Below are 20,377 nucleotides of genomic sequence, written 5' to 3'. Positions count from 1 at the left end.
AAAAAAATATATAAGTTACTATGGAATCTGAATAGAATATTCCAATAAAATATTAAGCTGATCAAGCATATTTTCAATCAGAGATCAAGGGATTACTTTTGCCTCCCCCTTCCTTTGATTGAATAATTTAGAAAAGCTTAATACCAGCAGAGCTCTATTTGTTTCCTTGACACTAGAATTTGCAGCAAAGGAGAGTGAAGTATCCCTTGTATTAAGATGCTTTTCCTGTACAAAAACATTTTAATTGTTATTGACTGTATTAGTTAGGCTTTGTTCTGTAATCGGATCTTGAGAAACACTCTGACTGTCTCCAGTTGCCCATCTTGTCGTTTCGCTTGTTTAACTAAGATGTTAGAATTTTTTTTCCAGATCCATGTGCAAAGCTTTCAGTTAAATAAACAAACAGTTGCATGTCCCAAATGTGCTCTGTAGAGCTGAAAAACATTGCAGTGATGGTATTTTTGTTCAAAGGAAAACTCCTGGCTTTGCTAGGTTCACAAGCATATTGTGTTCAGGAGCGGAGTCCTAGCTGCTTAGTTTATTGTTTCTGGACAAGCAGAATTGGTTAGTGCTTGAAGTTAAGTTTCAAGCTTTGTGCCAAGTGTAGAATTTTAAGATGCAAAGTGGAACTGACACCTTTCTAAGAAAATGCAGCCTGTGCATAACATCATAGGATCATCAAAGGGCTAATCTCTAGCTTTGGGCATACTTCATGGAGATGCATCATAAGCATTTTATTATTTTCTCCCTTTGTTTTTTAGGGTGGGGGAATACTTAAGTGTTTTGCACAAACAATTTTGTCTGTTTTCACTGCCCTTGATATTTCTGTCCCTTCTGCTACTTTGCTGATTTCCTTTCTTCCTGGGCTACACTTCAGAGATTTATTATCCAAGACCAGTTGTTGTGTAATCAGTTTTTTTATTTTTGCAAAACAACCTTGAAATTGTTGATGACATGCAGTATATAAGTGTTTTAAACAAATATTAAGCAAATTCAGCTCTGTTACAGTGATGCCACTTCACTGCTAACAGTCTAAAAGTGAACATAGTTATGGCAGCTATGGTTTGTTGAGAAGAATTCTTGGACACTGTAAAAGTTGAGAGATCCCCAATGTCTGTGAGGAAGAGTCCAAGGTGTACATGTTTTCTAATCTCGCTTTAGTGAAAAGTTTGACCTGGAATATTTATCATGTTTAAAGGATGTTCAGCACAGATGCTAATCAGCAGCCAATGAACTGAAACAGAAAAGTAGAGCTATGTCATCTTTAATACAATGGGCTAGTTTGCATGTTATGCTAAACCATAGTTTAGTATTGTATGCATGAACTGTGCCAAACTTGGGTTTCTGTGTTGCCCTGTCCCTCTCTTTGCAAACCTGAGGAGGGAATCAGAATTCCGCTCTGTTTCCGAGCACAATTCAAAGTGTTGGTGCTGACCTTTAAAGCCCTAAACAGCCTCAGCCCAATATACCTGAAGGAGTGTCTCCACCCTCATCGTTCAAACTGGACACTGAGGTCCAGCTCTGAGGGCCTTCTGGCAGTTCCCTCACTGTGAGAAGTGAAACTACAGGGAACCAGGCAGAGGGCCTTCTTGGTAGTGGTTCCCACCCTGTGGAACGCCTTCCCATCAGATGTCAAGGAAATAAACAACTATCTGACTTTTAGAAGACATCTGAAGGCAGCCCTGTTTAGGGAAGCTTTTAATGTTTGATATTTTATCGCTATGATGATGATGATGATGATGATGATGTGAGCCGCCAAGAGTGGCTGGGGAAACACAGCTAGATGGGAGGGGTATAAATAAATAAATATTATTTTATCCAACTTTAGGATTTCTGGATACTTCAAACTCTTAGTTAGTTCAAAAAATCCAAGATCAAAAAAATAGTATTTGATCCTGGCTTTTTCTCTGGTATACACCAAGGCAACGGTGGTGGTGGGGGGCAGAAACATAAGGCTTTTCGCAGTTTGCGGATATTAACTAGCTCATAGCTGATGGTGTCCAAACCTGGTCAGTGTTTGCTTTCCTCTAATGCTATTTTCTTCCGCTGTGTTTTTATTCCTTTGCTATAGGACATAACTATTGTTCGGTGAACAATGGCGGTTGTACTCATTTATGCCTGGCTACTCCCGGGGGCCGTTCTTGCCGGTGTCCAGACAATACCATTGGAGTGGATTGCATAGAAAGAAACTGAGAGATGCAGCCTGAAATGCATCGAGGCAGCCGCCACCTTTTGGAAATATGCTGTCAACAACTAGTTAAAAGGCCAGTTACATTCAAGTAAAGATCCTAAAGATACGATCTCCATGCTGCTTGCAGCCAGAAACTACAAAGCACACATGTTATAACAACAGTGGCTACATTATGGAATGCTGGCATATCTTTGCAAACCCTCCCCCCCTTTTTTTTAAAGACAAGCCTAGTGATCAGCACTTGTTAGGTAGAATCTCTTAGTCATGTTGTTGTAAAGCTGTAGTATGGGGTGTTCAAAAGCACAAGAGGTCAGGATCTCAAACACCCATGATCACTTGGCGTGTAAGAGTATTCTGACCATATATTTACAAATTAGCTTTCAATAGGTTGCCCTTAGTGCAGCTAAGACTTGTAAGCACCTAAATATTGGGGCAGAAAAGCCCAGGAACGAGTAGGTTGAAGTGGTTGAAATAAGGGAGATATTTGCAATAAGAACCAACAACTTAAGTGAAGGGGACCCCATATTAAGTAGGCTCTTATTCCTCCTCCCCTCCTACTGATTTTAAGCACTGTCAGTACAGTGTGCGGGATTCACCTAATGCCTCCCCATCAGTAGAAGCCCTGCACAAGGGCTTCTGCATGTGCAACAGGGCCCCGCCCCCTTTCCTCTGTGAACACCACACATGTCCCTGAAATAGGCTTTTTGAGGGATTTGGGAGAACCCCAGTAACAACACCCTGAGGGAGGGAAGGATGGGTTGTACAGATGAAACGCTTGCTATGCAACATTGAATTCCACCCAGTATTATCATTATGCTTCACAAAATAGAAACAAAGCAATTTAGTACTAGAAATTGTTTGCTAGTCTGTCTCGATATCACTTTAGTGGTTATTCAGCTTATCACTGTATATGTGACTTATTGACCACTTATACTGGCCATGTTCCTCTGATTTTAAGAGGACAACATTAGGGTAAAATGCCACTGAATGCATCTGCCCTTTTTGAATGGGCTTGTACAAAACAGCATGAGTTTAAACTAAGGAATGTGATGTTTCAGATAGATCCTGTCAAATATTTTTCATTTGCCTTTTAAAAAAAACAACTCCATTTCTTTTGACACTTCCTTATTTCATAAGTCTGATAGTGGTCCATTTCCAAATGTTTTTGTTATAGTTTTAGATGTACCTTACTTTAACACATGTCACGAGCAATGAGGGTGGCAAAACAAGCAGATAGCCAAAATATTGTCAGTAATATTGACTTTCCTGGCTATACAGGGAAACAATAGGGCCAAGGTACATGTTTGTTGCTTGCAAGCAAAATCATTAGCAATGGAATTTGCAAAGCAGGGTGTAGGCTAAAGGCTGATAAACATTTCCTAATTCTTCTGCTAAGGCATTTTTCAGAAGCCTTGTTTTTGCTGGTAAAGACATCCGCAGTACATCCAACAAACAAAATGCATAGTGATCACAACTTGCTTCTAAATATCTGTCTTTAGAATGCTGCAATTCAATTTTTAAAAAGAATCTTTAGATCCCAGATGACTTTACTTGCCAGGCTACACCATTATTAAAGCAGAACTAATTTTCAGCCTTCAGCTCTGTGACAACTTTTTTCATTTTATATTTATCATTAAAATATCAAATGCTACATTAATTTTTTTTTTAATTGTATAACTCTTGTATATCTATAATGTGTTTAATTCTAACCTCTATTAGACATGTCTGCAAACTGTAAATACCAAAAATTGAGCTCAACCAAACCAAAGGTGCTGTTAATAACTTTTCTTCCAGAGTTATTTCATTTTCAGGTGACAACGGAAAAAGTTTACATGCTGTACAGCTAATCACATCACTGCCAATAAAAAAGTATGGTTTTTTTTGTAAAAAAAAAAAAAAGTTTTTATCCTTCCAGTATAACACAGTGCTTTAATATTTTTATATAAAAAGTTTTTAGACATACTTTGCCACCCTATCTGTATCTGTGTTTGCATGCAGATTTGCTTTCTGGCTTAATAATACTTTTATTACACAGCAGACACAAGGAAGTTCCATACATTACTACCAGTCTAGCAAATTATTTATATGCAGAGCTCCTGGAAAAGTCCATGAGCTGCTTATTGAGCATGCAGAAGCTATTCACATAAAATATTTGTCTGTGTATGTGAGCAGAAGAACTATTTGCAGCAGTCTCTGGGTCTGATCAGGGACGCGGGTGGTGCTGTGGTCTAAACCACTGAGCTTCTTGGGCTTGCCGATCAGAAGGTCGGCGGTTCGAATCCCCACAATGGGGTGAGCTCCCGTTGCTCGGTCCCAGCTCCTGTCAACCTAGCAGTTTGAAAGCATGCCAGTGCAAGTAGATAAATAGGTACCACTCTGGCAGGAAGGTAAATGGCGTTTCTGTGTGCTGCTCTGGTTTCAGTGTTCCGTTGCGCCAGAAGTGGTTTAGTCATGCTGGCCACATGACCCGGAAAGCTGTCCGGACAAACGCCGGCTCCCTCGGCCTGTAAAGCGAGATGAGTGCCACAACCCCAGAGTGCCACAACCCCAGATGAGTGCCACAACCCCAGAGTCGTCTGCAACTGGACTTAACTGTCATTAACTGGACTTAATAGGGTCCTTTACCTATTTTTTTTTTTTAACCTGGGTCTTTTCAAGGTAATGTACATGCTATGTCAAAGAGAATTCTGTATCATCCTAATTCTGCAATGGACTATAAAATTATGGAACCCCCTATAGAAACTAAGTTGTTGAGATCCATGTGCCAGTCCTGACAAAAGCTTCTCCTTATTAGATGACAGCTGAGAGAGAGATTTCTAAGAGAGGGAGGGAGCAGAAAAGGTGATGCTGTCGTGAAGGCACAATAGATGGTTACAAATGTTGTTTACCTAGTACTAGTTCCAGCTTAGTGTCTTTTTAAAGAGCATCAAGGAAGAGAAAATTCCTGTGCCATTTGTGGACTCTGTAGACCTTCATACACGATTGTGCTCTGTACAATCTTGAGGTCCTGTGTCTGCTGTCCCTTGGGTATAAATCCATTAGGTAAGTCACTGCCGTCTAATGGTGATCCCAACACTTGATCTATTTTATAAGCCTTGTGGAAGGTAGAGTACACTTGACTTGCAGTGTAGTTTGCAAAGACTAGTTGCTCGTATTAAAAACATAACAAAGAAGCCTCATGAGATAAGAGGTCATAGACCTCAATCACTAATGTGATAGAGAAGGGTGGTTAATTACTACCATGTCTTAGGGGATCATTCTAAGTGAGGAGTGACTTATGCCTGGTGGTTTATGTTACTGTAGTGGTGTAGAAACAATTTACACTAGAAACATTCAATATTCTAGCAAGGTCTAAGAAGGAACCATGGGAGTGGACCAAATAAATGACATGCCATTGGTGCTGGACACCAGGATAGGTACAGTGCTGGAACTGTGACATTTGGGTAATTCATGTACTGTTTTATAGACTTACAGAAATGACACAGGTGTTGTAACGCTTGCATTCTTTGATGATGTATGAATTAGGCCTAAGAGCCTTAGACAGGTGTTCAGCACAGCTCACAGTTTTACACTTCTAAGTCCCAGCAATCTAGGGCTTGAGCACTTTCTGAAAAGCCTCCTTCCAGGCCAGTTCCTCCTTGCTTACACAGATCGGCAGGATAGATGTTGGCCTGCCCTTAACAGCTGTGAAGAATATGAAGTCACGGGTGTGTACCTTTCCTGCACAAGCATCAATATCTATGCTTACAATATCAGCTGTTGTTTCCAAAATTAATCAAAGCTTAGCTGTTCAGGAAAGTGAAGGTAATTAGATTTGAGCTTTTGCCATTTGCTGTTGTCTATGAGAATATTCTTCTGCCTGTATTTCATGTGTATTTACATTTAAAAACAAACAAACCAACCACAACCTTTTTTGCCATTTTTTATACTTTGTTTTTAATATGTTGCATTATGCTTAATCTATCACTTAGGCAACTGAGAGTGCAGCATAGAACTGTATGAATAAATAAATGCTGGCATTTGTGCAGCCTGCTACAGGCAACTATGGCATTGCAAATGCTTAGCACCAAAGCCTCCTCAAATCCCACAAGCAAAGCAAATGATACCCTGCAGTAAGTAAGCTCCATGTTGGTATTTGGTATGCCTCGGATTTCATAATGATTGAAAATTGCCCCCAGAAGAAACGGAATAATCTAAATTGCTGTGAAACTGTTTGGACTGGCACTCTCCCATTCACTGGGGAAATACTAAGCAATAAATGTTAACAGTGCTGTATTAGGTTTTTCGGCCTGTAATTTATTATCTTCGTGGAATGCATTCCTTGGATACTGCTGCCAGATCAAGGGAGTCTGGAAAGTCACAACATCCTCTAGGGGAGTATTCCAAGTTGGAAAGCTGCTTGTTCGACATTTCTCTGATTACACAATTTTGTCACAATACATTGAATGTTAAGTCAGTGGAATATAATTAAGAATGACAGGAGATTATTAAAGGATAAGAGGATAAATGGCCCCTCAATGACAGTGTCACACTTCATTAATTTGATCTAGGGTCCGACATGGCCTAATTCTGAGTGCAGCACTTCATGGTATATTGCTCTGGCCTAGATCTTGTAGCAGTAGAGAAACATGTCAACTGCTTAAAGAGGAGCTCGCTAAATTCCAGGCTTATAATGCAGTAATGATGACATTGCCACTTTATATGGGTATACCCATTTGAACTAATACTTTACTGCTCCCAATCAAATAACTCGGGCCATGCCAAAACAACAACATCTAAAGCCAGTTTTAAGCAGGGCTGTCTGTTGTGGGCTGGCTTTCTCAGTGGATTCTGCAAGTTGTGGTTTCCTAGAATCTTAGGAGTTCGTGTGTTTTGGAGTGGGTTTGGTGGTGATTATTAGTTACTTAAGAATTTCAGTTCTGAACCATTAAGCTAGCTTATTTGTGTAAAGTCATGTGCTGCCTTGTACTGTAATTAAAGCTGCAATACAGTAGTACCTTGGGTTACATACGCTTCAGGTTAAGAACTTTGCTTCAGGATAAGAAGAGAAATCGTGATCTGGTGGCGCAGCGGCAGTGGGAGGCCCCATTAGCTAAAGTGGTGCTTCAGGTTAAGAACAGTTTCAGGTTAAGAACGGACCTCTGGAACGAATTAAGTACTTAACCAGAGGTACCACTGTACTATGCTAGAGATGGGGTACTAGTGGTCATCCAGCTGCTGTTAAACTAAAAGTCCCAGCATTCCTCACCAGGCCCCTGCAGAGGGCAGGGGCCTTGGTGGGGATGGCTAAGCTGGCCAGGGGGCCATCCAAGAACGGGGGACTTAATGGGCAAAATAATCATGGGTGAAATGCCCTTGTCTGTCCATATGCACTACTAGGCTTCGATAGTAAAATCTGGACCTGTGTTACTGTGTGCTAGCATGTAGCACCAAATCAGATTAGGAGCTGGCACTTCTCATGGACAAAACTCCCACCCCGGGCCTCAGACCATCTCTGCATGGGACTGTTCCCCATCATTGGCCATGCTAGTTGAGGCTGGTGGGAGTTGGAGTCCAATAACACTTGACAGATCCCCCTCCCTGGTTTGCCCAGTTCTCCATCCCTGCACTACACAGTTACCTAGAAGTAAGCCCTATTGGACCCATCAGGGTTTTCGTCTGAGTAGACATGCAGGCTTGTACTTTAACTTGATCACTCTTATGTCTATGACTCCAGTGCAAGGTTTTGGGGTGAACTTTGATATTCAGATCATTTAGTCTCTGCAAGCTGATATTCATATGAAATAGAAACATCGTTTAAGTACAATTTAAGCAAAAAAATTTTTTTAAACAAATTAGCCAGAATTTGCTTTATTGCTTTGTGTTACAATTTTCCATTTGAGTCCTTTCCAACTTGAATGCTAGAGGCTGGTAGCAATGCATTAGAAATAGATTTAAAATAAGCTGTAACCCATTAAAGCCAATTAAATATCTACTGCACTTCTGCTTTTCTGCTCACTCTCCCTCAAGGGCCCCTCGAGGCTGGTTTTCTCCCCCAGTGGGTGCATTCTGCAGCATGCCATTGATGCAATGATACTGTATTAGTGGTGTGTTTATACTGGAACGTTCACCCATTCCACTTCATTAATTCTGTGATGTCTCCCCAATGTTGCCACATTATTGCTATCTGGATTTCGGTAGGAAGCCACAGGACAGGCAATGATTGGAAACAAAGCAGTATGTCTGCCCCAAACCCTTTGTAGGCACATACAGTACTGAAAGTAGGAATGCATATGTTGTGCTGCTGCTAGGGATCAAAAGCTCCTCTTCTGCCTCCTTGAATCATACGCCTGGCCATATTGGTTGGGACTGATAGGAGTTTTAATCAAAAACATCTGGAGGGGTCCAGGCTGGTGATGGCTGCTTGACTTTATCACCCAGACATTTCATTTAGGTAATGTTGTGGCTTGAAGCTGGGGTAGCAACCTGGCAGGTAAGAAGACCCAGTTCCCAAGGCAAATTGGATCTGGCCTCTTATGACACCACCAGAGTTTATAGTTAAAAGGTTGCCCACAATTTCATTGGTAAAGGTGGGGGCAGGGGCGTCGCTAGGGGGGTGCGGTGGGGGCGGTACGCCCCCGGGCGACAGGCGCGACAAGCGGCGGGTGGGGGCGACAAGCGGCGGGTGGGGGTGACAAGCAGCGCCCCTCCCGCCACTCCCCAGGCAACGCCGGTCACCCTGGGAGCAGCAGTGCTGCACAGACGGGGTGCTCCCTCGGCCGTGCGCTGTTGCTCCCGGGGCGACGGAGCGAGCGGCAGCGCGTGGGGGTGACAAGCGGCAGCCCCTCCCGCCATTCCCAAGCACTGCCGCTCCCTCCGTCACCCAAGGAGCAACAGCGCACGGCCAAGCAAGCACCCCGTCCGTGCAGCGCTGCTGCTCCCGAGGTGACCGGCAGCGTGGGGAGTGGCAGGAGGGGCCATCGCTTGTCACCCCCACGCGCCACCACTTGCTCCGTCCCCCCGGGAGCAGCAGCGCACGGTGTGTGCGGTGCTGCTGCTCCTGGGGCAACGGAGCGAACGGCGGCACGTGGGGGTGACAAGAGGCAGCCCCTCCCACCATTCCCACGCGCTGCCGCTCCATCCGTCACCCTGGGAGTGGCAGCGCACGGCCCAACGACGGAGTGCGCCTGCACGCGCAGGCGCACTCTGTCATCGGATCGCCGCTTCCACAGCCTCCTTTTGAGCCGGAGAGCTTAAAAGCGAGCTCTTCGGCTTAAAAGAGGGCTGCAGAAGCGGCGCCGGCACTCCCGGAAACGCCCTGGGGGCGGAGCGTCATGACGTCACAATGTGATGTCACGACGCCCCGCCCCCGGGGCGTTTCCTTTGCTGCCCCGGGTACCGCGGAGCCTTACTCCGCCACTGGGTGGGGGAGCTATTTTCCAATTGTAAGATCTAGAAATATTTTGCACTTTAATGCTATCTGTTTTGGATTCTGCAGGCAACATGTAGGTAATATGATGACTGAGCATGAGGTGCATAATAATGGAAGATGTCACCAATACTGCTAGATGTCACCAGTTTTATGATGGGTCCTGGCTAGTCATGATTATGTGTGACAAGATAAACTCTGGCCCTCAGATCACTGTCCAGAGAATAAAATAGCTGCCTAAACTGCAAAACTCGGTGACCAGACATTTCAGCATGGTGTTTCTAATTCTGTTTCTTAAATGGGATCTACTTTAGCATGATTGGTGAACTAGGCTTTTCAGATTTCAGTTGTTTAGTTACCTGAAATTATGTGCCACAGGGCCTCAGGACTGAGAAATTCTGAAAATGAAAAAGTAAGTGCGTATATTCTGTTCTGGTGCATTTCTGCAACCATGTTATCTATTTGACCCATGGCATTTACTGTTACCTGAAAATTATTAGCCGGGTGTTTTTTGTTTTTGTTTTTTGCAGGGGGCAAGGAGGATGGTTGTTATTCTAAAATTCCTCACACCCTTCTGTAAGAAAGCCAACATCAAAGTGACTTGAATTCCCCTGTAAACTAGTAGAAGGATCAAACACAGTACTTCAAAGGCTGCAGCTCTCTTGGATGAGAGTGAAAGGGGTGGGAAGGAGGAAAGGAAGGAAGAAAGGAATAAAAGGTAGCAAATTAGCCCCCCAATGATTCACAATGTGACAAATGAAGATTTCCAAAGCAAAAGGAGGAAGACAGTAGTGACACTTCCTCAAGCCCTCATGCTTTTCAGGGTAGTCGGCCATTGAAATAATTAAACAATCACATGTCTGACATTTAACAAATAATAAATAATAAATTTTTAGTTGTACCCCGGCAGGAGCTGGGCTCAGGGCAGCTGACATCATGAAACTAAGATGGTATACAAAGAACATGAGAACATAAAAACAGGCACTCAGTTAGTTAAAATACATCTTAAAACTAGTTCAGAGCAAATTAAAATCTGGACAGATGGCAGTCCATGGGTAAAATTGAGAGTGGTTAATATTCTCCAGGGCCAACTGTTACCAGTGGTCTTATAAAGGACTTGTGAGCAGGCTAGGAGGCCTCTTTAATGCTTGTTCTTATACAGAAAGAAAAGAATCAGACTGGACCCGAACCAAAGGCCTGGCTGGCGGAACAGCTCCGTCTTGCTGGCCCTGCGGAAATATGTCAAATCCTGCAGGGCCCTAGTCTCTTGTGAGAGAGCATTCCACCAGACCTACTAAAGTAATGAACAGGGGGGGCGGGGGGCCCCGGGCAGCGCCCCTGCTGGGGGTGACACATCGGGGGGGGCGCCCCGCCCACTGGGCTTTTTTTCTACAATTTTTAAAAATTCTTTTTAGGCTATTTTCGGCACTGCCGGGGTGGAGCCGCAGGGGCCGCCAGCAAGTCGGGGTGTCACCCCCCTCGCTGGCCGCCCCTGCGGCTCTGCCCCGGCAGCGCCGAAAATAGCCCCCGCCCTCCAGCGGCTTTTTGCGGGCTGCAGAGGCTCCAAAAGCCCCCGCCCGGCATCCCCCGGGGCGGGGCGTCGCCATGTGTGCGTGCGTCGTGACGCACATGTGGTGACGCCCCGCCCCTAGGATGCCGGGCGGGGGCTTGGGGAGCCTTTTTGGGCTGCAAAGAGTCCCAAAGCCGCTGCTGTAGCACCCCCTTTGTGCTACAGCAAAGGCTTTGGGACTCTTTGCAGCCCAAAAAGGCTCCAAAAGCCCCCGCCCGGCATTCCCCGGGGGCGGGGCGTCGCCACGTGTGCGTGCGTCATGATGTCATGGCACACGCACATGCTGCGACGCCCCGCCCCCGGGGGTGCCTCTTGGCTTCCCGCCCCGGGCAGCCAAGGGGCTAGGAACGCCCCTGATAATGAATCCATGTTAAACAGACTTACATGCTTTAAAACATCGTAACAATATCTTTTGGAAGCCATGTTAAATGTTATATGGAAAAGCAAGATATAAATAAGAAGAAGAAAAATTAAACTGAAGTATCTTGAGGGAAATGAGCCACTTCACTTAACTGTACTGTAAACTATTTTTGCATATGAATGAACAAAAGCAAACAAGTCACTGTTGGAAGGAAGGACTCTCCATCAGAAAACATGAAGTATCCTAAGTTATGGTAACACACCAGAGTCAAAATGGCTTCAAAAACTATAGAAGTTCAAGAGCAATTAGTATTGTGGATGCTATAATGATGTTCATTTTCCGATTAGCCATATCACAGTTACGTCTTTGCCATTCTTCATGTCGGAAAGCAACCTGTGTGCTAGCTTTGAATATAAATTGCGCAAAAGTCAAAAATATTTTGGATTTTGAGTATATGCCAATTTAGCCAGGGTATGAAAGAGAACTATGTTTATTTTTTATGTCTACGTTTTGCAGCAAAAGGGTTGCATAAGTGAGGGGGATCTGATAGCCACCACCCTCCCTGCCAACTTCCCCATTCTCTGAAGCTGCAAGCACTTCTTCAATATAAAATCTGCTATGTGCTGAGATAAAAGTGCTTGAAGCCCTGAAACACAGAGAGACAATGGCATCGCCCTTTCAATGCTAAAACCTTACCCTTTGCTTTATACATGAATAGAGTTGACAGCATTCTGGGACTTCATGGACCCCCAGCATGGAGACTGGTGGGAGAAAGGCCTAGGATCCGGTATGTGTCAAAAAAACTGGGTCTAGGGACAGGGTCTGGTGGTAAAAGGATGGAGTGCCATGCCCCTGGGGGCAAAGGCCACAGCGAAGGGTGGTTCCCCATGGGTAAAGAAGTACAGTCCATGGGAATGATCTCATCATCTAAGGTGGGCCAGTATTTCATGTGCTTAGAAGCCCCTGCCATATAATAATAATAATAATAATAATAATAATAATAATAATAATAATAATAATAATAATAATTTTATTTATACTCCGCCCTTCCCAGCCAAAAACTGGGCTCAGGGCAACCCAAAGCCACCAAAAATCATCTCAAGAAAACTTGGGCTACCATTACGTTACCCTCCCTGCTCTCTTGCCTGGAAAGGAAGCTGCCAGAATCACAAAGCCAGCTAAGTTACAGGTAGGTAGCCGTGTTGGTCTGCTGTAGTCAAACAAAATAAAAAATAAAAAAAATTCCTTCAAGTAGCACCTTAGAGACCAACTAAGTTTGTTCTTGGTATGAGCTTTTGTGTGCATGCACACCTCTTCAGATACCTGAAGAAGTACGTATCTGAATAAGTGTGCATGCACACGAAAGCTCAAACTTGGTTGGTCTCTAACAAACTTAGTTGGTCTCTAAGGTGCTACTGGAAGGAATTTTTTTATTTTTTATTTTGTTTTGAAAGCCAGCTAAGCCACCAGTATATTTAACATACGGATTGGACAGTTAGAATGGTGACGGCGGGAATGATTGTAACATGAACAGCCACTAGAGGGAAGGTTATATTCTGAAGACACAGGAATGGGGGTTCTGAAGATCAAGAGTGAGTGTGACAACGGGTGCAGATGCAGCCTTGTATGCTTTTATCTCTGGATGGTGAATAATGCTTCCTTTGTTGTTACAAACCCAATCGCTGTCATTTCTGAGGAGATAATCTGGCTGGCTGGTGCATGCATCTGGCCTCGGGACTAAAGAGCACTGTTATTACTTTGATAAGGGACAATCAGTGCCAGGAAATGCTGTTAGTATAGACAACTCATCCTTTCCCCGTCCCCTCAGTCCAGACTGCGCAAATAAGCTTGCACAGGAGTTCCCGTTTCCCCCTACATTACTATTTCCCCTAAAAGTTAGTAAACAGAGCCCTCCTCAGGTCTCCGATTTCCCTTCAAATCTGTCTTTTTTAAATTATTGTGAATAAATAAGTGCTGTAGTACCTAAAGAACTACATCTTCTTAAGGTGTGGGTTGGAGATGCTGTTTTTCACTGGTTCTGCTCCTACCCCCAGGACCATTTCCAGGAAATCAGTTATGAGGTACCACCATGGGAGTTGACCTGTGGAGCCCCACAGGGTTCCATTTTGTCCGTTGTGCTATTTAACATCTATCTGAACCTCTGGGAGCTGCCACCTGGTTTCTAGACCTTTGATCATGTTCCAGGTTGTCAATAGCTTTCTATTTCTGACCAAGGTACAATAGAATGGTATTAATAGTTCCTTTGCCTGGGACACTATACTTCTGTTGATACTGCCTAAAGTAACATTAGCTTCCTTTGCTGCTGCAGCATCACACAGTTGACTCAAGTTAAAACTTGTGGTCTACTAAGACCCCTAGATCCTTTTCTCATGTGCTACAGGCAAGCCAGGTGTCCCCCATCTTATATTTGTGCAGCTGGAAGGGGACTCTATAATCAGGTGGGGTCCTGCCGTGTCTCTCCACTAAATTCTGGGGGACACTAAAGCAAGGCCTCCCCCATCCCCACCAAATCTACATGATAAAGGGTGCAGTTTCCGCACCCTCAGCTGAGGCTCTCAGGCCACACTCCCAACCTGCTTCTAACTCTAGGGTCCTCCCCAAGAAATATCAAGCCTAATGATACATATTTGAAAAGAAGGAAGCCAACCAGCAACCCCCAACCCCAGTCAGCCCTACAATTGCGCTATCCTGCTGGTGCCTGCACGCAGATCGTCAGAGCCAGAGCTAGTCACCTTGAAATATTTTTACAGACATCAACCTAAAGGGAAGGTTATTTCATCTCTCCCCCCACCCCATATTTTCAATTAAGAAGAAAGCTAGAGAGATTTGCACCTGTAATTATTAGAGGGCCCTCAATAAAACCACAATATCCAATGAATATTCTCTTCCTTTGATCAAGGAGCTGTGGTGTGGTGTCATTGTAATAGGTGTAACAGGGATTATGATATGATGGAAACATCCTTCATAGAAAAATAGAATTGTAGAGTTGGAAGGGACTACAAGGGTAATCTAGTCCAACCTCCTGCAATGCAGGAAACCAACGCCCAACATGGGGTTGAAACCCACAACTGAGTTTCATACTCTACCAACTGAGCTATCCCAGCTTCCTTTCAGAGAATGTTATTACATGGTGTTATGTAAAACTGTTGTTGCTGACCCCCACATATTAAAAACCTCTTTGCTGTCCTAGTTGCTTCCTTAGGCCAAAGGTATTGCTGGTCTCTCATACTACACAGCTGTTCTTCCTTTTTTTAGTTAGCCTCTCTTTGTTGCTGTTGTTTAGTCATTTAGTCGTGTCCGACTCTTCGTGACTCCATGGACCAGAGCATGCCAGGCACTCCTGTCTTCCACTGCCTCCTGCAGTTTGGTCAGACTCATGTTGGTAGCTTCAAGAACACCGTCCACCCATCTCGTCCTCTGTCATCCCCTTCTCCTTGTGCCCTCAATCTTTCCCAACATCAGGGTCTTTTCCAGGGAGTCTTCTCATCTCACGAGGTGGCCAAAGTATTGGAGCCTCAGCTTCAGAATCTGTCCTTCCAGTGAGCACTCAGGGCTGATTTCTTTGAGAATGGATAGGTTTGATCTTCTTGCAGTCCATGGGACTCTCAAGAGTCTCCTCCAGCACCATAATTCAAAAGCATCAATTCTTCGGCGATCAGCCTTCTTTATGGTCCAGCTCTCACTTCCATACATCACTACTGTACTGCGAAAACCATAGCTTTAACTATACGGACCTTTGTTGGCAAGGTGATGTCTCTGCTTTTTTAAGATGCTGTCTAGGTTTGTCATCGCTTTTCTCCCAAGATGCAGGCGTCTTTTAATTTCGTGAAAGTAAAATCTCTCACTGTCTCCATTTCTTCCCCCTCTATTTGCCAGGAGGTGATGGGACCAGTGGCCATGATCTTAGTTTTTTTTATGTTGAGCTTCAGACCATATTTTGCACTCTCCTCTTTCACCCCTATTAAAAGGTTCCTTAATTCCTCCTCGCTTTCTGCCATCAAGGTTGTGTCATCAGCATATCTGAGGCTGTTGATATTTCTTCTCTTACTTTTGTCCTAATACTTGTCAATATTAATGTCTTCTTTCTTGCTTGGATGCATCTCGTTTAATTCTTGTCTAATTCATCATCTAGATAACTCTCTCCTCTGGCCTGTAGAAAACCTCCTTCCTAACATACAGTACTTAACACCATCAATTTACTGAATTCCTGGACAGCCCTCTATGTCTTCCACCATTAGAGGGCTCTCTGGTTCCACAAATTCAATTTCCCTCAACAATATGGCATTTTGAGGCACAGCGTTTTACATTTTTACTGCAATTTCACCTACTTCCGCAATAATCTCCAGAGAGTCAGTACTCTGTGCTGAAGAGCCAGATGGATGCATGAAGTTGGTTGCAGGGTCATAAGACATGATCCCAACCCCTTGTTCTGTGGGAAGATTATGTCCTGTTTTGATTGACTAAATAGGGCTGTTCTTCTCCAAACACAACAGCTACCTCAGTATCTCAGTGGTTCCAATCATGTGGAAAGGCTCCATGCTCATGGTTGCAAAAAAGTATATCAGGAATGTACTGTGAAAGGAAAATGTGTGTGCGTGTGTAAATTGCCATATAATAAAAGAATATAATAAAGACATCTAAAAATAGTTTTAAAAACAATACAAAAATTACTGGAGATATAATTAAAAACAATAGGAAACGAACATTTATGGCAGAGACCTTTTCATTCAGCTGGAAGAGCTTCAGTTGTTTCCAGAAAGTACAATTAGCGGGCACCTGCTGTGTCTCGGTATGTATGTATCTCAGATATGTGAGTACTTTATGCTTAAGAAATCATGAGCTTCTACCATCGTCTTCTTTTTCAAAGAAAAACACTTGCTGTTCAGCAGACTAAGAAAAAAATGAAACCCTTGTAGATATTACTGGTCCTGAGCTGTAGCAAAATGGCCATCACATAAAGGCTGGTTCTGCTGCATTTTCGTCCTCTTTCTTTATCTGACTTCCAGTCATTCCATTTATATCCCTGCCTGGAACCAATTCTAATGCCCTTTGTTTTGTTATTATTTTATTGCCATGTAAAAAAAAAAAATCAATGAAGTGTTAAAAGGAGAAGATAAAACCACCCAGATAATGAAACCCAGCTAAATAGGGCATCCTTTAAAAAGAAAAATGAAAAGAAAATAGGTATTGTGCCAGCCCATCTGTTATGCTGTCTTGCTCTGCTGAGTGAACACTGTCTCTGCGTGCGTCATTCGGAGGCTCCACTGCCCAAAGGAAAGCTGGAAGGGGAGTTTGCAAAGTACATTCTCTTGTGCATCTTCCCAGAATACTTGCATGCATATTGATGTTAATGCACTCACACAGCACGCACACACCATGTTCATTTAGAGGCAGTTCTGGAGAAATGCCTCTTCCCAGATCATATCAATTCCACATTACTTTTCCTTCCCTCCCCCACCCCAGTACATCTGAGATTATTCCATGCTGTTTGTCTAATTGATCTCAGCATGAATATGTGAGTAGTACTTTTGCTTTTATTCCATTAAGCTTTTTATTGATTTTATTGCAGACAACACCCCCCCCACCCCGATGGTGTTATATACCGGTAGCATATTCTTTAGTTCATCATTGTGTTGCCTTTAACATTTTATTGGAAGCCACCTTGTGAAAGATTGCCCTGAAAGGTGGAATAGAAATACGTAAAACTTCTTTTTATTCCAGTCAGTGCCAAATAAACGAGGACAGAGTGTTATGCAAAGTCTCCCCCTCTCTCCTCCCTGAATGTCTCAAGGAAGTTACACAGGAAATGTGAACCAATGATAATAATTTATTTCTGATGCTCAGGCTTTTGAGTGCTTTCATTTATGTAACCAAATGACACCACCCATGCACAAGAGCATTTGCGGCAGTACAAACAGAAGCCCTACCGGTAAATGGGGATGGAGTATGTACCTCCAAAATAACAACAGACCAATCAGGAACAAGCATACTCAGTGGCCACAGAATACTGACCGACTTTTCGGGGGGAGATAATGGGAACAAGGGGGATGGAATAGATTGTTAGGAATCCTCAACAGCAACACTCCCACCCCCACCCCCGCAACATTTCGTTGCGGGTCCCACTTGTTGGAATGGCTACCAATTCAGTTCAATTCATGAGTTAAGGATTGATGGAATATATTGGTTGTGATTCTACACCTTATAAGTCTTATTCCTTAGTCTCACATTTTCTTCAGTAATATAAACCTCTCCTGTGATAACGAAAGGAGGCCTGGTCTTGAATTTTTTATTTTATTTTGTTCCAGCACACTGGTTTGCCTCAGCAACACTTCCAGCGTTACTTTCTGAAGTTGCACAGACAAACATAATGCAACGAAAGTATTTGTGGTGGTGTTGGTATTCCTCAATTTCTCCATGAAGCTGAACCAAGCTGAATGTGGGTGGACTTAAACTTGAGCTTTGTGGATCCAAGCTGAACATTTTGGTTCTCTGGTTTTTGGTTTGCCTCCGGTGAACACTCTTTCTCATTTACCAATCCACTGCACTGACAAATACCCAAATGTCTGCCTCAGAGGGGCAGCCCTACCATTAGGCAGAGTGGATTGAAAGGATAGAAAAATATCAGTTCATAATTTGTTACCTCTGTGAGGTTCTCCTGACTCCTGGGGGGGCATGGGTGAGAAGAAGAGGGGGAAGCCCCATTGTGTAAGCAAGCATCCTTGCCTGGGCTGGTGGAGCTCATTAATTGAATCCAGCAATACATATTGTATATATAGACAGAGACAGATTCAGAGAGATGCTGGGAATTGGAACTCTGGGAAGGCTAAACTGCAGTACACATCTGAATGTGTTTCAAATGTGCTTTATAGGTAGTGTGTACATGATCTCATAATTCAGGACACCAACCAGGCCTTCTGGGACTGACCACTGCCTCATGTGAACAGAGCATATGCCAAACACATCCCTAGGCAAAACATTACACACAAAGGTGAAGGGTGCTAAGCAAGCTGTCTTTTAGGGAAGCCTATTAGCCATTTACTGATCTTCATAGTGAAGATCCTGTGATAAGTTTTCAGTCACCCCAGAACACAATATAAAGACCACTGCTCCCACACTGGTAGGGCAGATATCTTCTCCAATGAAGTTTCCTGGGGAAAGGGATCAATTACTAAACAATTCTAAGAATTGGAGCTCTGTGAGAGGAACAGGGGTCCCTATCAACTTAGATGAATGAATGAATGAATACATGTGTTGGAGAATATTCAGCAGAAATTCTGCAAAAGTGGCTTTCTTCCACCCACCCACCCTTTGAGAAATTTCAGCTAGGCTTTACAATAAGCATATATTTCTGCTCCCACATTCATGCACACTGATTTATGTGCTGTTCCGGTACATGTCAGTGCAGTGGAAATAAGAGCTATGCTTACTAGCTAGAACATTTCTGCTTTTTTTAAGGGGACTGGGGGAATGTACCGGTAAATCAAATAAAAGGTATCACTTAAGAAAGAGATGGGAACTTAGTATCTCTTATTCTTCTTTTGCTTTGGTGCAGCTGTTTCAGAGTTGCTGTCTGCAAAAGGAGGATGTCCTATTGGCTAGCAGTTTGTTCATTTAATCCTCGGCAATAAATCAAGCCCGCGTTATTCCCAGGAGTCTGATGCATTACATAGTTCGCACTGCTCCTTCAGACTCAACAGGTGAGTCACCAGCAGCCATTGTTTCTGTGAGCTCAATCCTTTTAACTATTGATGAGTAATTCCTTAGGGCAGCTAATGGAAGTTAAGTAGGTTTGTGGGAGAGCTCTATATGCGCGTGTTTGGCATGCGAAATTATACTGGCTGATCTTCCTGTCACAACATTCGGGCGTCGAGCCTAACATGGAATTTCCAGTTTCTCAGAAAACGATGTCTGTTTATTGACACTCTTAGGCCTAAGCTAGCTGAGCTGTCTTAATATGCCTAATTACTTTTATTACACCGCTTATAAAGAGTCTGTTTCTAATCTAGTGAAGGCTCCCAGAACTCTTCCAGTAACTTCAGTGGGGTTTAGGTAAGGCCAATATACGTGACATCCCCTGGGAATAAAGCAGATGGTTGACAAGCAAACAGATGGCATGGCTAAGCTCACTCTGACAGGCCTCACTTCACTGACAGTGATACGGATTTTGCTTGTGTTTGAATGTGACTGCATATCCGTATTTTACCTTCCCATAGTCTCATCTCCAGGCGGACAGGGCTTTTTTTCAGCCGGAACTCACCGATGTTCATGGTGAGTTCTTGCACCTCTTTTTCTAGGAAAATAGCACTGCAGACGGACATATTTTTTTTCCTACAGTTGAGCTCTGATACCAGAAGTGAGCTAGGCTTGGAGAAATGGGCTCAGAGGGTGAGGTGGTGTGAAAGTGTAGGCTCAGTTCTCTTTATCTGTGCACTCCTTTTGCTTTAAATGAGGTCCCTCCTCATCCCTCTTTATGTGTCATCAGGACAGACATAGTTCCCCCAAATGGGTCTGCTACCACCATCATACCCAGTTGTGTCTTTCTTCAGACAGTGCTTTTGATAAGCACATTGTAGATCCACTGTTTAAAAATCAGTTTGTATATGCATATGCATATTCATATGGTATGAAAGCAGGAGACAGGATAAGTTTCCATTCATGATCATGACATATGATCCCCCTCACTCCCAGATGATGGGAACAAGCAGAGCACCAAGGAAGCCAACTGGCCAATGGTTACCCTGATGCCACTTATTTCTGGTCATCCCCAACACCTCCAAATTGCCTCAGTAAAAGTGCTCGATTCCAAAAACAAGCTCCCTGCTCCCA

At 43.6% G+C, this 20,377-nt stretch overlaps 1 protein-coding gene across 2 annotated transcripts in view; it reads left to right on the top strand.

Moving 5' to 3' along the window:
• The window catches only part of NID1 (nidogen 1), a 50,500-nt gene extending 47,217 nt beyond the window's left edge, over positions 1–3,283 (top strand). For both annotated transcript variants that reach the window (XM_033144327.1, XM_033144326.1), the window contains one exon: positions 2,072–3,283. In XM_033144327.1, the coding sequence (XP_033000218.1) occupies positions 2,072–2,193 (122 nt within the window). In that variant the 3' untranslated portion in view covers positions 2,194–3,283. The remainder of the gene's footprint in view (positions 1–2,071) is intronic.
• The last annotated feature ends 17,094 nt before the right edge of the window (positions 3,284–20,377 follow it).

Source organism: Lacerta agilis, chromosome 3 (assembly GCF_009819535.1).
Source record: "Lacerta agilis isolate rLacAgi1 chromosome 3, rLacAgi1.pri, whole genome shotgun sequence".
In the NCBI taxonomy this organism is placed as follows: Eukaryota; Metazoa; Chordata; class Lepidosauria; order Squamata; family Lacertidae; genus Lacerta; species Lacerta agilis.
Note: the sequence above shows the minus strand (reverse complement) of the source record. Positions and strands in the feature narration are given on the sequence as shown.